Raw genomic sequence first — 18,035 nt, forward strand, 5'->3', positions numbered from 1 at the left:
TCCTTTTTTATAGGTTTTTATTACACCAATTTTTTTCCAGATATTTTTTTAAAAAAATAATTTGAAATGGAGAAAGTAATTTAAAATGATATTTTTATTTAAATTAAAGTTAAAATTTTTACTTTTTTTTAAATTTCAACTTATAATTTTTATTTTTTTTCACATTTTTTTCTTTTTTCACTTTTTTATGGCATTTTTTTCTTTTATTTTTCTTGAATTCAAATTAAAATTTTAATTTTTTTTATTATTTAAAATTTTAATTTTAATTTTTTTTAATTTTATCATTTTTTATTTTTATAAAAATTTTTTAAAATATTTTTTTCATTTGTTTAAAATATTTTTTAAATAAATTAATTTGAAATGGAGAAAGTAATTTGAAATGATGTCTTTTATTTTAAATAAAATTAAAATTTTTATTTTTTTAAATTTAAAATTATAATTTTTATTTTTTTTATTTTTTTAAATTTTTAATTTTTTTATGACACTTTTTATTTTTTTAATTTTTTATTTTTTTAAACATTTTTTTTTAAAAATTAATTTGAAATGAGAAAAGTAATTTGAAATGATGTTTTTTATTTGAATTAAAGTTAAAATTTTTATTATTTTAAATTTAAAATTATAATTTTTATTTTTTTCTCATTTCTTTCTCATTTTTTTATAATATTTTTATTTTTTAAATTTTTTAAAATTTTTTAAATATTTTTTTAAAAAATAATTTAAAATAAAAAATAATTTAAAATTATCTTTTTTATTTGAATTAAAATTAAAATTTTTATTTTTTAAATTTCATTTAAAATTATAATTTTTATTTTTTTCATTTTTTCTCATTTTTTTCTTCTTTTATGATATTTTTTTAAAAAAATTAATTTGAAAAAAAATTATAATTTTAAATAATAATTTTTATTTGAATTAAAATTAAAATTTTTATTTTTTAAATTTAAAATTATAAATTTTATTTTTTAAATTTTTTAATATTTTTAATTTTTTTATAATAATTTTTTTAGATATTTTTTTAAAAAGATAATTTAAAATGAAGATACTAATTTAAAATGATAATTTTTATTTTTATCAAAATTATAATTTTTATTTTTTTATAAATTTAAAATTATGATTTTTATTTTTTAAAAAAATAAAATTATCAAATAATATAATATTTTTAAAAAATTATTTAAAATAATATTTTTAAAAATATCATTTTAAATATTTTTTTTTGACGTCTTCCACGTGAAAAAAAATGAAAAAAAAGATGGATGACATGTCGATCATCCAAAATAATGTTTCATCTTTTTTATATCAATTCAATAATTAAATTAAATATTAAATTATTTTTATAAATAATTTTTTTAAAATTAATTAGATAAAACACTTCATTGGAGCGATCGGTACTGAGGTACGGAAGCGAAGATAACTCAGGCCAGCTGCAACCAAGCACTCATTTTATACAAGCTAGCGCCAGTAGCTGATTTATAGTTTGGAGGTCTTTTGATAATGGATTCTTTATTTACTGCATGTCAAATTGATTTGACCCAGAGCTGCTTGGGACCAGAGAGGTAGATTGTTTATTATTTTATATCATAGATTCCAGTGATTTATCAAACAGATCTCCCGATTCAAAAGCTCATAAAAATGGAAAATCTAGGAAAAATAGAACCAATCTCATAAAATGGCATCTCGAGAGAAACCGATTCATGCTTTTATGTTTAATAGCTGCTGCCAAGTGCGGAGGCCAGAAAAAGTTTACTCAAAGAATCACGAGCAGTCAAGAGCACGATCAAGGAGAACTACTTCTGTTTGATGACCAAAAATCAATAAATACCCTTCCACTTCTACTTATATTAGACACTTCAAATAATATCAACCATGATGATATGCAGCTTCCATATCTTTAGACTGGAATATATATCTGTACAGGAGACCATTCCATTATTCCCTCTGCTGCCACGCAAATGGCAATAATACTACAGCATAAAACCTCAGCACTTCTATTGGCACCTAAGACTTGAAAAGATGCAAGTGAACTCAACTAACTCTTCAAGGGCAGTAAATCATAATCCAAAAGATGATCAAAGTGACCAAATAAGCTTTGCATTGGCCAAAGACAAGCAACTGAGTGATGTTGCATACCAGCAGGCGAGATCCTAGTCACGTAAAGAGAACAGCTGATGGTTGCTTATAACTGGAAGTAGTGGATTTGAGGGATAATGTGAGAGGTCTGTCTTTTAAACTAGCAGAACCTGCAACTGCTTCAGAGGAGTTTGATTGGCTACTTTCACTATTCCCAGGCCTCACCCAGATCTTGATATGTCCCTCCCGACAAATAGTAAGCACTGATTCATTAGTAAATATCAAACCTGAGAGTGGCTCTATATGCACTCGGTGAGCAACCAGAGGCGCGAGTTTGGGCACATCCCGCATACTTGGAGAAGGTTGAAGGGTGCCTATGGGACAAATGTTGTCCCAGTGAGCAGAATGACTTCCACCGCTGAGTGTAGGGGACCCACCAGGAGGACAGCTTCGAAATGGCACCACAATTTCATCCATTACCAGGTCCCACAGCAGCAGTTGAGTATCCTGAAAACATATACGAAAGACAGATGACAGATAAAACACATATAGCACACAAATGCAGGTTAAAATAGATTAAACTATTGAATAGAAACTAAATCTTTGACCACATTTTACTTATGATGGCTTATAGGTGTGATAGCATTCAACAAAAGCTCCAGAAATTATTTGATACAAAACCACGACAAATTATTGAATCTTTGGCAGTGAGTTTAAACCATCCATCAACAGAAAGCATGAGGTCACATGACAATAAACAATCACAAATTGGTCATGGCTGATCATGCAAACTATCTCAGCAATCCTGTCGGCAATGTTCAGTCAATTCCTACAAGGTGCATTAGGCACTCTTCTAACAAGCACAAAAAAATGCAGAAAATATAGCATAAAATATTGTTTTTAGAAAAAGAGAATCTGAAATGAGCTATAATGATTTTTCATAATTGTTATATTAGTAACTGCTACTTCTACTGAAACACTTAAAATAACATATAAGAAATTAAGAATATCACAAAACCAAACATCAAGCACTATCATGCTCGAGTCATCCAAACCACATGTAGCTAACCTACAAGAGTATGGAGTCAGAAATCATTCAGTGAAGTCGATTATGATAGATGAATGTTTCGAGTGAAGACAGCAAACAAATGTCCCAACAAATATTATAGCGAGCTCAACATACCTCACACAATTCTCAACCTCAACGCCACTCTAGCTAATCCTTTGACCACCTCAACTATATAGCACCATATACCCATATATAGACCCCATAGATAGAATAGGGTTTGTTCATTTATGCAGGAAAAAAAAAAAAATCATTTCTCACGCATTGTCAAAATCCAAATCCATAACAATATAGGCGCATACACAAGCATGGTTCACCGAATCGTTTCGAACCAGATGGCTCGAGGCATACCGAACCGAACTAGTCCCTAGCTAGGATGGTTCACCGGATTGAAATGGCATAAAAGGTGGTTTGAGGGTTCTTCGCTTCATTTATTTGTATCCGGCATCCCCTAACTAACCGACACCAACACAAATCGCTCCTAGATAAGCACTGTCCCCCTCTCCTTCCCCCCACCCCTCTCTCCCTTTCTCCACCCCCCCCCCCCCCTCCCACTCTCTCTTCCTTCTCCCTCTTCCCTATGCAGTCTCATTGACAGTGCCGTCTTTGTTTCAAAACAGGGGAGATTTGAATAGGGAAAAAAAAGGGAACAAGCAGAGAATCACAATCATGATTTTCTATTTCAAACTCTCTTTTTTTATTATTTTCAAATTTTGAACTGAAATTGGCAAACCATGTGCTGAATTTCCTATACCAAACTCAGAAAACAATCTGCCAACTTCAGTTCAAAATTTGAAAAATAAATTAAAAAAAAAGCACAAAACACCTCAAAGCGGTACAGTCCGCGCATCCATATAGTACCATACCGCCCACCAACTGATACGGGTCCAACTCGGCAAACCTTATGCACAAGTATCCAAAAGCATAGAGAAATTTATATGATTCAACATGTGGGAAAAAAAAAAAAAGGTCCTAGGTTCATCTTATTTGTCCACTTGAAATGGGAGGAGCATGTTGTGACACATTATTTCATAATCTTACATATTAAAATCATCTAACCGTACCTTGTACAATCAATATTGGCCACTGCATTTCAAAGAGTGTCTCGACATAACATGAACATGGTAGAGAAGATAATTCAATAGCAAACATGCATTTAAAAGATAGGTAGGCTATGATGAAGAATAAGTACATCAAGGAAAGAATAAGAGTTGTATGAATGGACGCTAAGGTGATAGAAATCCAGAATGCCAAAGGCATGTGCAACAGATATAAGAGAAAGCTTGAAAAAAAGCAGTTGAGGCTTGTATTAAAAGGTCAGCAAACAAAAAACGAAGACCTAAGATAACATGGAGATGTGAAAAAACATCTAGCAAAGAAGGGAGACCAAATCTAGCCACATACATTAAAAACTCGCAGGCAAAACTCAGAAAGCCAGATAGAAAAGGTTGTGAATAAGGCTCAATGGTTACGGTTAAAGGTTTTCCTAGCATGTATATTAGCATGGCTTTGCAACGTCTTTGAACAAAAGCCATGTATAACGGTGCATCTCTCAACAGACCGTGTCGTACATGTGTGCCAACACATCAGTTGTTATACAGAATAGGCAATATATACAAATGTTTAGTACAGAATTTCCTAGTGTATCTACCTTAAAATAGGATGGAATAAAATATTGCTAGGATGCATGAATGGATTGGATATTTGGATATGATTGGTCACTGCTCAATAACAATAAATCACATGAGAATTCATTTAGCCTGCAGGCAACAACTGAAACAAGATTATTGAATTTTAACACCCATTCAATTGTCAGAATTGGAAGAAATACAAGATATGTATATTATTTAAAGCTTTCTTCATGTCTAAATGACAAGTGTAGCTGAAAAGTTCGATGCTAGCATGATAGTTTTGGTTCTTTTTTACCTGGCCAACTGAACCAAAGCGATACATGACATTCTCTCCTGTTCCATCTGAATTTGGTGCTGACCAGTAGGAATCAAAAGCAACGCCACTAACCTGCCAAATAAATTTACATCAATATATGTTAAATGGCTAATCAAAAGCTGTTACACAGAACATAAGATTAAAAACTTACCCATGAATTATGTCCCTCACCCCAGGCAACTATCTTCCTGTCTTCCATGCTCCAAACTTGTACTAGATCATCTTCACCGCCAGTCAATATATATTTCCCATCCGAACTGAAACAATATATAACATTCTTAATGAGGTTTGTTCTCCTAAAAGAAACAAAACGCAAACTCATCCAAGAAAATCCATGTTGTATATAGATTTGTGCTTCATGAATTTTAAGCAATTGTTGTATACTGGTGAGACATAAGAAAATGAATCTGTCCAAGCACATGAAGGAGATTGGCAGAGGTAGGGAAGTTACTGTGGATAGACATGCATAAAACAGGATTAAACTTGTGGCATACGCATGATAACAAGGTTAAGTTGTCAATATAACAGAGGCCAACTAGAAGTTGCGGTTGCACCTATAAGAGGGATGGAAAAACAACTGAGATAGTATGGCTCAAGAGACTTACAGCACTACAAAAAAACCGAAAAATATGACGGACCATATTTGTGCATTATAGTGAGATGATAGGAGTCAAGGACCTGATAAGGGCTAGCTGCAGATTCAGCTAAAAGATTTGGAAAGGCTTGCTTGTTTTATGGAATAGCTCTTAATAGGTATGCAGCAAAGAATGATTATATTCGAGGATCAGATAAATCTAAAGAACAGAGAGAACAATATTGATGTTTTATTGTGAGAACCACATCACAGGTCCCAAGCAGAGACAAGCATGATAACTTGTATGGAAGATGTTTTGCATTACCTCCAGGCACAACATAGTAAAGCACCATAATAGCTTTTCCCACCAAATATTAGTTGCTCTTTTGTGAAATCAAATACTCTCAAATAACCTACAAGAGGCAATCTGTCTCAGGTTAAAGTGAACAAAGAAGCACAGAATATTATGGAGAGATACCAAAGGTTAATGGATCTATATGCATCAAATGAAGCAAATACCATCTCTGCCAACAGTGGCTAAATATGCTTCATCTGTTGAGAAAGAAATGTTGTTGATTGAACCTTGGCAAATATGCCATCTGGCAATTGGATTGCTCTGCAACGAAAACCGTCATATCTCAGGATTAAAATATTACAGGACTGCAGAAAATAGAACATGATTGTCTCCTAAATGTCCAAAACAAAAATCTTGAAATGCACTGGTGCAACATCGTGCCAATAATGTATCCAATAGACCTCAACCCATGAGAGAAGATTATGGCCACATAAGACTGCCATTTACAGTTGAATTCCACTAAGAGTGTTTCTCCTAGAAGAAAATTGTACAGGTATTATGATTTCCTCCTCATAGTTCCAGGCGAATGCAAACAAGAAAATTTGATTTCTAATATAAACCTAAGGCATGAGTCACAACCATACAGAACACCTTTTGCAGCAATCTAACCAATAATCTAAGGCATAATTCACCAAGATGGAAACTTATAATAAAGAACAACTTATCCACAAAAACCAAAAAAAAGCAATGTCCTGAATTACATGAACCTTTTTGAGGCATACTTTCATCAAGATGAAAACTTATCATAAAGAGAATCTTTTCCACAAAAAGCAGAAAAAGAAATGAAAACACATTGTCATGAATTACATGAACCAGATCATGCATGGCTTAATAACCAAATCAAGTTAGTCCAGCTTCTAGTGTATATCATAATTCTCAATTCAGGTTCAGTAGGAAGTGCTTTTGTCCATAAGCTATCAGTGATGATTTGCATTAGGAACATTTGCAATTTTTTTTGCAAATTGAATTAAATAGAGGTGGCATCAAGTTGATCAGTGAAGCAAATCATAAGTTCAGCAAACTTGTTCAAGTTTCCTGAATAGATAAGAAATTTGTATTTAATTCAAGATATAATGCGGTGTTCATGTAATCCATCTAATTGAAAGATTAAGCACATCATCACCAGTATCACCACCACCACCACCCATTACTATTAACTATTAGTAATAGATATCATCTAATGAGTAAATCCTGTCATATAAAGTATTAGCTACTATGGATTCCTGTTTACATTCCACTTAATCATTTAGTCGCTTATCTTGATGGAGCTTAAGTTAAAAAGTCTTAAATGAAAATTGTCAAAACAAGTTAATGACACTTCTCTTGACATATAGAAATATGTATTGGTTTGTCGTTCTACAACAGAAAATACTTCTAACAAAATTTGACTACTGATTTGTGATTTCTTTTGATGTTATGCATTCTCAAATCTTCCAAATTTGGATGCAATCTGAGTTGTCAAAAACATGCTTCCATTGCTCATTAAAAAGAAATTATGCCATCTCTTTTAATACACTAGTCTCGCCCTTTTGAGTTTTTGGGGTTTGGGGGGGGTGCGGGTTGGGGGGTGCATCAAGCATATGGCTTCAAACATGATTCAATGATCAACCGTATTGGACAATTTTTTCCTAGATGAAAATTAAGGGTGGCAATCGGGTCGGATCGGATCATAAATGGAACGGATCAAATGCGGGTTGGGTCAAAAATGTCCAAATTTGAACCTGACCTGTTTATTAAACAGGTCAAATATTGAAACCTGAATCAATCCCATTTAATAAACAGGTTATCCGACTCGACCCATTTAACTTGTTTATTAAACGGATAACCTGTTTATATAACCCAACCTGACCCAATTTATCTGTTTACTTACTAACAATATAATCTATTAAAAAAAATAAAACCTAACCCATTTAATAACCAATTAAAAAAACTAAAAAAAATCTGAGATCTCGCCGCATCTCTGCCTCTCCATCCTCTATCCTTGGCCGTGCTCTCGCCTCCATGGTAGACCATGACGTGGAGGAACACGGACGAAGGCCAGCACACCGCACATCGCAGCCCCAAACATAAAACATCCGGTTCTCGACGAGATTAGGGACCAACGGGATGTAAAAATGCCGATAAGTCAAGATGAGGGCCGAGGACCTCTCCAAGACCCCCCTCAATGCTGACACCGACTCATCCCCGAGGACAATGCGCTTGGAAGTTGGATCCCTTGGTAGCGCACTAGAAGCCCTCACGGGAGACGTCATGAAGGAGGCCAAAGATGGGGAGACGGAGGACGATCTCAAGCTACTACTACAAGGTGGAGTGCCAGTTGTCACAGACGAGGCGAGACGGAGGAGGCGAACCTCGACGCACCAGCATGGTGGAAGAGAGGCAATGGGGGTGAGGTGGTTTCACAGTGAGAAATTAGGGCTTTACTTTTGGGGAAGAAGAGAAAAAGGGCGAGGGGAACAGCGGCGGCGCAAAGAAGAAGGAAAGGGGAGGGCCAAGGGGAAGAGAAAAAAAGCCCTAGCGGGGCAACGGATGGGAAACTGGAGCTTGGACGATCGGTCGCTCGGGGTAGCGTGGCGTGTTATCAACCATGGGATGTCACGCGGTCCAATTGTGCACGGGCGAGCAAACTTGGAAAAAAAAAAAAAGAGCGCGCTCCCAACTCTACGCCGCAAGCCTGTGAGCCCATTAGCCTATTACCCAATGGCCCAATTCATCAGATCAATCCAAAACTTATACGGGTTAAACAGGTCAAGCAGGTTAGACATATAAAATCCGAACCCGACCTAAATAATAAATAGGTCAAACGGATCGACCTGTTTACGATCCAAACCTATTTAGCCCAAACCCAAATCTGTTTATGGTGGGTCGAATACGGGTTGGGTTGGCGGGTTAGGTCATATTTTGCCATCCCTAATGAAAATGCTGCCTTCACAGGATCCACATTTTTTGTCTATTTCCTTTTATTCTCCAAAAACATGTTTGATTTCATCTTTTGTGCATAATCTCTTCCTCATAATGTTGAAAATTATGTAAATTTAAGTAAACTTGTGACTTTATCTATCCTCGTGCATAACTTAAAAGGCAGTTGGTCACATTTTCAGTCATTGCCATATCTTAACACAAAGAGCCCTTCCATGACTTCATCCACCTCCACCATCTTATGTACATGCTCTTTCTTTCTTTCTTTCTTTATTTTGCTCCAAAAAAAAAAAATCTAACACAATGTCTTTCATCTAATCATGACCCCAGTTGAACTCAGAGAATTTCTCATAAAAGTTTTTTAGCACAAAACAAGCATATCATCGGGGAAATTCAACGATAGAGCTATGACTAAGACCATAGACCACGGGTCAATCTGAATCCATAGACACACAAGCTGAGCATAGATTCAATGATAGGCCAATAAAACCTTTCAAATCAGGGCCTGGGTCTAGTTAAAGTGCAGAACCCACACCAGGCCCGATTATACAATACATAGGGTATAGGATTGATTACTATGAACCCAACTCAACCTGCTCGGATCCAACTCTGATAGTTTGCCTGGCATATAAAGTATGTCTCTACCCTTGTATCCTTCACATTTCTTATGATATTTATTAAATATACTTTAAAAAATATGTCAATAGTGACTTGTTTTGAGGGTACAAAGGACTAATGGATCTTGTCAATTTTCTCCTACCCAAACCTTGACTTGGATCCCACTTGAGTGTAAAAATGAACGAGCTGCTTGTAAGCTGGCTCATGTTTGGCTCAAAATTCAGCTCAAGATTCGCTTGCTCAACTACTGAAACAACCAAGCTTGAGCCCGATTTTTTAGCTCAAAAACTTGGAAACTAAATGAGCCAAGCTTATGCTAGGTCCAACTTGTTCAAAGTCAGCTTGAATAACTCAAAATATAAAAACATAAAGATTTATTTTTTATAATTTATAGAAAAATATTAATGCTAGCATAACAAAATAATAGAAAAGAGACAAATTAGTAGTGTTATATCTTGGGGTAAGATTCATGGGTAACTACATTTAAAATATCCTCTCACTATTTAAATCATCTCAACCATTGTATTTCTATTTAACAGCTGAGATAAGCTGAGAGGGGTAAAGAAATAAGAGAACTTTTCATTAGCCTTAAAACTATCTCATGATTCATTGGATGCCTCTCTGTCGTGCACGAGCAAGTGCTTGCTTTTTCTTGTAGATGTTCAATCTACTGCTTTCTAGTGCCGATCTAAAAGTTTGGCCAAATTTGCTGCTTGTTGCATGCAACCTCATGTCAAGATTAGCGATGCCACCACCAGCTATTCCCTCCCTCCACTCTCAAGCATAGCCTCATCCCCCCCCCCTCTCTCTCACGCACGCGCTCGCTTTGGCCTCTTTCCATGTGAAAACTATCAAGCCAAACCAAGCCAGCTTGAGTTTAAATGAGCTGAGCTTGAGCACAAGCTTCGCAGCTCATGTCAAGCTCGCTAGCTGACTGAGTTGATCGCCGAGCCAAGGTCAAGCTGGCCTTTGCTTGCTCATGCTCTTCTCATTTTCATCCCTAAAATCTAGTATTTTAATGGGTAGCATTTGGGTCAAAAGTTCGGTCTAGAACCATAACAAGTCTGAGTCCAAGTCAAGACGTATTTGGACTCAACCTGACCAAATAGCACCCCTATTTAACAGATGGAAAATAGAGAACATAGAACACACTAATGATGTATGCCAATCTTAGAGTTTAAGTATGCAAATAATTTTATATCTGAATTTTCTTTCAAGTCTAAAATAATTTACTTCATATGCAGGAAATTCTATGAAAGGAAACATTGGGCAACCCAACTATTTCTCAAGCACAAGGAAGAAAAGAGGCAGCAAAGAAAGAATAAAAGAAAACATAGCTAATAGACTAAAAATTTTCATTGATTTATATGGTTCATAATGCTCTTGAACAATGCCCAATTTACCATTGGTAAATGGCTTAACTTTGAAAACAACTTAAGTGAAACTATTGTTAGAGCAATTTCCAGGGACTCGATAACCCTATTAATGAGCTTTCTTTCCTAGAAATCATAACAAAAATACATTTCCAAAAACCCAAATGATCAATAATACCCAAAGGCCCATCTAAACCTGTTTTGCATTAACTACGAGAACTGCTAAGTGCACAAACAAAGTTTATGCTCAATCAGCTCCTCCAGAGCAAGGACATGGATATATCCAATAAAAGGCCTCAAGAAAATGTCAGACACAATTACCAATTCTACAAGGCATTCAAAAGAATAATACTTTGAAAGCTTTAGCAAGAAAATCAAGTTTGTTTGGTGCTTGAAGGAAATTGGTAGACAGCTAATTCTCACACATGAAGGAACAATATTCTACAGAGAAAACAATGTAGATTCATCCAGGCAAACATCCAGCTAAAAGAATGGCTTGATGTCAAAAGAAATGCATGATTTGATGAAATTCACCTATGGCGCCATTACAGCTAACAAATAGGCAGAATAAGATACCTTGTAATATTTATATCTTTAAAAAAAGGATTTGATGGTTGAACTTCTCCATCAAAAACAAGCCATCTTTATAAAATTTTCTAACATACTGGTCTTTTTTAATCTCAAGAGTATTATGAGTAATTAAAGTATAGAGGTAAAAATTCCAAAGTTGTCCAACAATAGATTTGAAACACATTGAAACTGACTTTCAAAATGCAGATCAGGTTTATTTCTTAAGTTACCTTACTTGACCGTGCATGTGCAACAGAAAATTGGGTTTGATCCTTGATGACAGGAAATGAACAATCTGCAGTCCCATCCTTGCTCTATACAAACAGGACAAGGGTCGAATCAATTTTAGAACAAATTTAAAGGCAATCACTATTAGATTAAACTGAATAATCAATCCCAGACCTACTTTTTCATACACATACAGATTTCCATCAGCATGACCAACAACAAAAGCACCATCACCCTCTGGCACCCAGGCAACACAAGTGCATCGGCTGCAGAAAACAAAGGGATGCGCACATAATAAATGGAAAATAAAATTAGTTTTGAAATTAATAAACAACAAATACTAGCTAAAAAAATCAACCAACAGGACAACAAGGCTATAAAAGGAGTTACTTTATTCAAAGCCCCACCCCTTCATGAGCACACATGTGCACACACCTCCTTAGTTTTCCATTTGACTTACTATTTATCAAGCTTTCCTAGAAAAAGTTGTTCAAAAAAAATTCCCCAAGGTTAGTAGCTAGCATGATCTTAACGACAATAGTTCCCAAGCAGTTTGACTTATTCCCTATTTAATAGTATAAATTTAATAAAACATATGAATTAAAATGCTAAAACTCCTCAAATTTCGATGATTCTTAAGATAAAACCCGAAAGAATTTCAAAAGCTTATACCCATCATTTTCTTCTAAGTCTTTAATGCATTATCTAGAATTTCCCTTTTTTGACCTCAATTACAAGTGCAGCTACTGGGTAGTACAAAATCAATCAGAAAGAATGAATTTCTAAGTGTTGACCGGCAAAAAAAAAAAACACACAATATGTGGCACACAGCCTATAATGTTGGCATGCTGTCGTGCTGGGACACGCCAAGAACTGGCACAACGCAGCATGGAACCGTACCAATAGCAGACCAGCATGCCCTTGCAAGTTCAATCCTTGGCCAAAGTACCCAATTCACCGGACCTTGCTCGCCAAGAAATACGCCAGCCATCTGATGTTGAACATCCCCTTTCCAATGAAGCATGTCTGGAGTCCTATTCCAATGGGGCTTTGTATCAAAATGTTTAGGAGTATTTTATAGATAACTCGGAGTCACTTTCAATCATCTACTTGGCTGGTTTTAGGAGTCTAGTTTATTAATAGTGGTTTTGATATAAATGAAGGGTAACGCTATATGGTGTCCCTCAGTCGCATAAAGTTCGTTATGCCATATGTCCATAAGGAGATTATCACAATTCACAGGGGCTGGTCAAACCACGACATGCCACATTGGCACCATGTCGGTACAAGGAACATTTTTCATACTAAAAATCACTCAACATTTTAGATTAGTGAATCCTCATCACTTAATTTGGGAGCAACTAGAGACTAGTTAGTCCATTTAATACAGGGAACAATTGGATGCTATGTTTCCCTATTTGGAACCCTGAAAGGCAGCAGATAAAAAAGTTGAATGGTCCTCATATTGGAGGATTTACTCACCATTTTGTTTCAGTTTTATTTTTAATTAGGGAGTCCTAAATTAATTGAGATCGGGAATGTAGCTGATCAAAGCTCTCTAAAAGAGGTTTTATCAGTTGATTAGGGCTGGTTGATTCCTATCTTGATGAGTCCTAATAGCGGGCAAAAAGGGGATGGTCTAGAACCGACCTGGGGCCAGCCATTTGATTTGAATGTATGGAGAGCTTATTGGAAAAGTAAAAATTGGCTGCAGGACTTTACCCTTTCTCTTCTTTCCTCTCGTTCCTCTACTCTTTCTTCTCTTATTTCCCCCACCCTCTCTTTATAGACATAATCTTTTGCTTGTTTGTGATAAAAAGCAGCAAATTAAACTTTTTATCAGTAAAGGAAACCAGACCTAAATTAAATATTTGCTCTTGACGACAGATTGGTGGGCAGTCTAGAAGCTGATCACTGTAATACCTGAGTGAGTGGTAAAAACTGCACATTAATCAAATTGTTTCCAATCAAATCAAAAGTTCAGTAACGTGAGTTTCATAAATAATCCTGAAACTCCAGTAAGATGCCATCAACAACTTAAAATAATTGCAGCTTATCGAACCATGGTCATTTCCACTTTTGCTCTCTATCTTGAAATTGAATCTTTCTAGAAGTTATTCCATTTCATCATTATGCATCATGCAAATGCATTAAATAAAGGTCCAGGTCATATCATTGTTTTTCTTGTACCTAAAACCCTGCCCATTAATTCCATAATCTCCCCCAACTCTTTTCAACTGCAACCAAAATGTCTCTCCATGAAATGTTGCCTTCACTCTCATAGCCAATGGCTCCACCAACTCAATCAGTTTCCTATTACTGTCTTCAGCTCCACTTTCCATAACCATATTGGATCATGCTATCCTTAACATTTAGTCAAGCATATAAACAAATAGCCTCACTTTTTACTATACTTATCCTATATGGCTATTATATCCATATACCAGCTTTATTGCTCAAAGCGTTTATCTTTAAAAAACCCTGCATATATCTAACTGTTCCATACTTCCCCCTGACCCACTTCAACAAGTTAAGATCTCCAAACACTCCTTATTTGTATACGCGAAGGTCTTTCTCTTCAAGAAAAGAAAAAGAAAAAGAAATTGTCCAATTCACTTTAATTGTAGGGCAGAACTGAGTCAATGAATATGAACCCAAGCCTAATATCAATATATTGTGGAATCTTCTATTCACTTGCTTATTTTACTTAACTGACTTCGATTTTTGTCCTCCCAAGATGTCCCTCAATGGTATTAACTTAGCACTCATCCTAAATTTAGCTTTATCTATTGATAATGAACATCTGACACTTGTCAAAGCCCTCCCCAATGCCTTGATATTTCTGACAATTTTATTGCCATTTTCTTTTTCCCTTATAAGCACTTGCTTAGTACTCAATGAAGTTATTTATATAGAGAGGGAGGAGGGTGAGAAGCGAAGCAACTTTAATCTTTTTTTTCCTTTTTGGTTGGGAAAGAGCCTATTTATCTACCTTCAAAATTTGCACCTAGCATCTGATTGTGATAGAATAATTCAACAAATCATCCACTCCATGACATCAAAAACTACACAAGCAGCTATCATGACTTCAGGAATGTAAACACCCACAATGGATGATCTCAACCTTTTCATTCCTGACAGAAACAAAATGGTTGATCTAACTGTTCACTTCCGAATACCAACTATTCTTAACCAGCATATATATTACTAACAATTGCACAATAATGAGATGATTAGTTACCTGGTTTTAATGGTTGATATATGTCTTGAAAATTTAAAGAGCAAAATAGTTGAGGTACAAACTTGGTTCTCAAGGTGTGGAATACACATGATGCTGACACTGTATATAATGATATACAATTTTTACTGGAATAAAACATGGATGGATCATCACATTAATCCATTTAAAGTGTCACACCCCAGAGTGCAAGATTGATGCAAGTGGGAAAATAAGAACCAGGAGAACACATGCCTGTTATTTATTGTGCCATCTTTGTTATAATGCTGAGCTGCTACAAGCTTCCTTCCAGGGTCCTGCAATTGTTGCCTCAATGACACCGAATAAACTAAGACACCATAGATATTGGCATTTAGTAGGGCAGAACGACAATCTAATCAGCAAGAAATCATAAAAACAGAACATAATCAGACTGATTTAACCCCATAACTGAACTCACCGTCACCCGTGTGCAGACCAATGAGCAAATCATGCCCATCCTTAGACTCGGCATCAAAGGCATGACATACAGGGTTGGAGTTGCTGAAGTGGATGGACTTGATTGGATCCTGGAAAACAATAACATCCTGTGGTGATCAAACTGCATCACAAAAGAAAAACCAAATAGATGAGAACCTTATCCTGAGAATTGAGATCACTGATGAAGAGAGTGTCAGCAGCATTGAAGATAAGGTACGCCCCCTTGCCGTCGTAATTAGACGTCGACTGAGAACTACTCGATCCAATGGAGGATCCAAGGGACCCTCCAGTCCTGCTGTTCCCCGAAACCACTCGGCTAACGCCATTCCCCCCAACAAAGCTAAGCGCCCGGCTCCCGTTCCCAGCCCCGAGCAGCCTCGCCGCCGCCGACCTCACCCCTCCGCCGGAGCTCGGGGTCGACGGCGTGGACGGCGTCTGGTTGGCCGGTTTCTCCTTCAGATAAGCGATCGTCAACTGAGAAAAATAAAAATAAATCCAATCTTTAGCAAAACATGGAAGCAAGCAAGCATCAAAAAGTTGGGGGGGTCAAAACCCTAACCCTAGGCCAAAAAGCACGGTACCTGGGAGACGGCCTTGCCATGGGAGTAGTGGAGGACTGCGGCCGGATGGGTCTTTTCGTATTGGAGCTTGTAGCGGCCCTCGGGGGTCTTGAAATAGGTCTTGAGGCCCGGCGATTGGGCGTTGATGGAGGTTGACGATGTTGCCATGATTAGAGGCTTATGGTTTTCGAAATTAATAGAATGACGACAACCGATCGACTGATCATACTACCCTCTTTCTTCTCCGAGGATCAAAGACTAGAGACAAGCAAAGATCAAAGAATTAGGGCTTTATCAGGGAGAAGATAGGGATGGAGGCGAGAAAGAGGGACGAAGGGTTTCTCTTCGCCGTCTTTGTTGCTTCCACTGCAATCCCAACGGCTCCGGAGGAGAGAAGAGGAAAGGGTAAATCGGTAGAAGCGTTTTGGCGAAATAATAAATAAATAAATAAAAATAAAGCAAGTCCTTGCCGGTAAAAAAAAAAAAAAGTTTTATATGGCAGTCTTTTATCGCCTTAGACTTTCACGGCCCGACGTATCTCGACCGTCCGTTTGATGGCACTTCCGCTAGACCCGTGGTATGATGGATCTGGAACGTCCGTTGGGGCATTACGTCGGATCTTTTCAAGGGGTGAGTTATATGCGCCTCACTGTGATCGGACGGTCTAGAATGCAGGATCGTTTCCGGTAGTTTGAGTTCCAGTGATAGGAAGCACATACGCGAGGGGTTCTTCTAATGTGGAATCTGGATCCTCTCCAATCCGGGGTTTTAAACTGGAGAGTGAGTCATCCAAGCCGTCCCTACATGGGATGATGGCGATGATGGAGAGGGACTCATGCATCTGAAGCCTACTCAATGACAGCCATTGTGCCATATAAATTATTGTGATCGTGCGACCTTTACAATGGAATCCTGCTAGGATACAGACTCAAAGGCGGCAATGTTTAGATTTTTAATTTATTTAGTTAGATTCAATCCATGAATAAAATATTCAAGTTTGGATCCAAATTTTCGACCTGTTTGATAAATAAATTAGATTTCAGCCGATAAATTTTTAATCTATCATATTTTCCAATGTGGCCCGCTCGAATCTGATTGCCATCTCTACTCATGGATTGGCATCTATTAATTTATAGATGTTGAGGTGGAGGTTAATTTTTTTTAAGTTTGGACTATTGGGGCTGATATTGCTTTGTGCTTGCCATACCTAGACGATGAACTTTGAACTGTTGAATGAATATGACTTCAAAGTCCTGCAAATATTTTATTCCACAATGCCAAAGAAATGAGAGCCGCTGCATTCTAAGCTGAAGTGATCGTCATATTAGTTCTTATTATAATTCAATTTATAGTAATACCCGGACCAGTCGGAGAGTGAAGTTCAATTCAATAGATTAAGCCTTTTAGGTACCACATTTGTAATTTTACCATATTTCTACTTTGTAACTATCATTATTATTTTTCATAATATAAATTAATTATATCATAGATTAACTTTAAATTTTATAGAGAAATTACTTGTTAGCAATAAAGATGCCATCAAACTATGTTTGGGCCTTAGTCATAAAAGATTATGGCAACCTAGGATTTCTTATTTGATGAGATATGCATGAACATCATTGTCCATCCTAATGCATAAAAATATTTCATTGAATTTTCAGCTAAAACTCCTAAACTCGTGATAACAAAATTTTGATCAGAATAAAAAATTAATATTAACTGTAAGGAAATTATGGAAATTTTTAAAAAGTAATTATTGGTGAAAATTATTGATCATCTACATAAGCTATTTTCATGTATTTTATACAGAAATATAAAAAAATACTGTAGATGTCAAATTTCATCATATTCTTTAGAAGAAAATCTTCAATTAAGTAAAACTTAAAGCTACGTCCAGTCCCATAGTTTAGAATTTAAATCTTGTGCATACAGCTTCATTGACCAATTCAGCCAAATGAAAATATACTAATATTATATTTTTGCCAGGTGAATATAAATATAGAATTATTAAGTAAAATCAAATCAAAATTACTTCAGCCAACTCAATAAATAAATAATTAAAAT

General features: G+C 36.0%; 1 protein-coding gene across 2 annotated transcripts; it reads right to left on the reverse strand.

Annotated features, from left to right (window-relative positions):
* Positions 1-1,805: 1,805 nt before the first annotated feature.
* Positions 1,806-16,407, reverse strand: LOC105038456 (probable catabolite repression protein creC). 2 transcript variants are annotated; one of them, XM_073259113.1, is made up of 11 exons: positions 15,993-16,407; positions 15,568-15,885; positions 15,392-15,500; positions 15,187-15,248; positions 11,893-11,980; positions 11,717-11,800; positions 6,171-6,267; positions 5,977-6,064; positions 5,229-5,334; positions 5,057-5,149; positions 1,806-2,571 (listed from the first exon to the last, which is right to left on the reverse strand). In XM_073259113.1, the coding sequence occupies exons 2-11, from the start codon at positions 15,735-15,737 to the stop codon at positions 2,143-2,145; spliced, it is 1,326 nt and encodes a 441-aa protein (XP_073115214.1). In that variant the 5' UTR covers positions 15,738-15,885; positions 15,993-16,407; the 3' UTR covers positions 1,806-2,142. The 2 variants fall into 2 exon arrangements, with proteins under 2 accessions (XP_073115214.1, XP_073115211.1); XM_073259110.1 differs by having other exon boundaries at positions 15,187-15,280.
* Between the last annotated feature and the right edge of the window lie 1,628 nt (positions 16,408-18,035).

The sequence above is a fragment of the Elaeis guineensis genome, chromosome 1, assembly GCF_000442705.2.
Source record: "Elaeis guineensis isolate ETL-2024a chromosome 1, EG11, whole genome shotgun sequence".
NCBI classification, from domain to species: Eukaryota; Viridiplantae; Streptophyta; class Magnoliopsida; order Arecales; family Arecaceae; genus Elaeis; species Elaeis guineensis.

Excerpts from the sequence above, each read along its gene's own strand:
- LOC105038456 (XM_073259110.1), bottom strand. The coding sequence starts at position 16,139 with ATGGCAACATCGTCAACCTCCATCAACGCCCAATCGCCGGGCCTCAAG. Across the intron at positions 15,281-15,391 it reads TGGTCTGCACACGGGTGACG|TTTATTCGGTGTCATTGAGG; the intron begins GTGAGTTCAGTT and ends ATGGTGTCTTAG. Across the intron at positions 11,801-11,892 it reads ATCTGTATGTGTATGAAAAA|AGCAAGGATGGGACTGCAGA; the intron begins GTAGGTCTGGGA and ends CTGTTTGTATAG.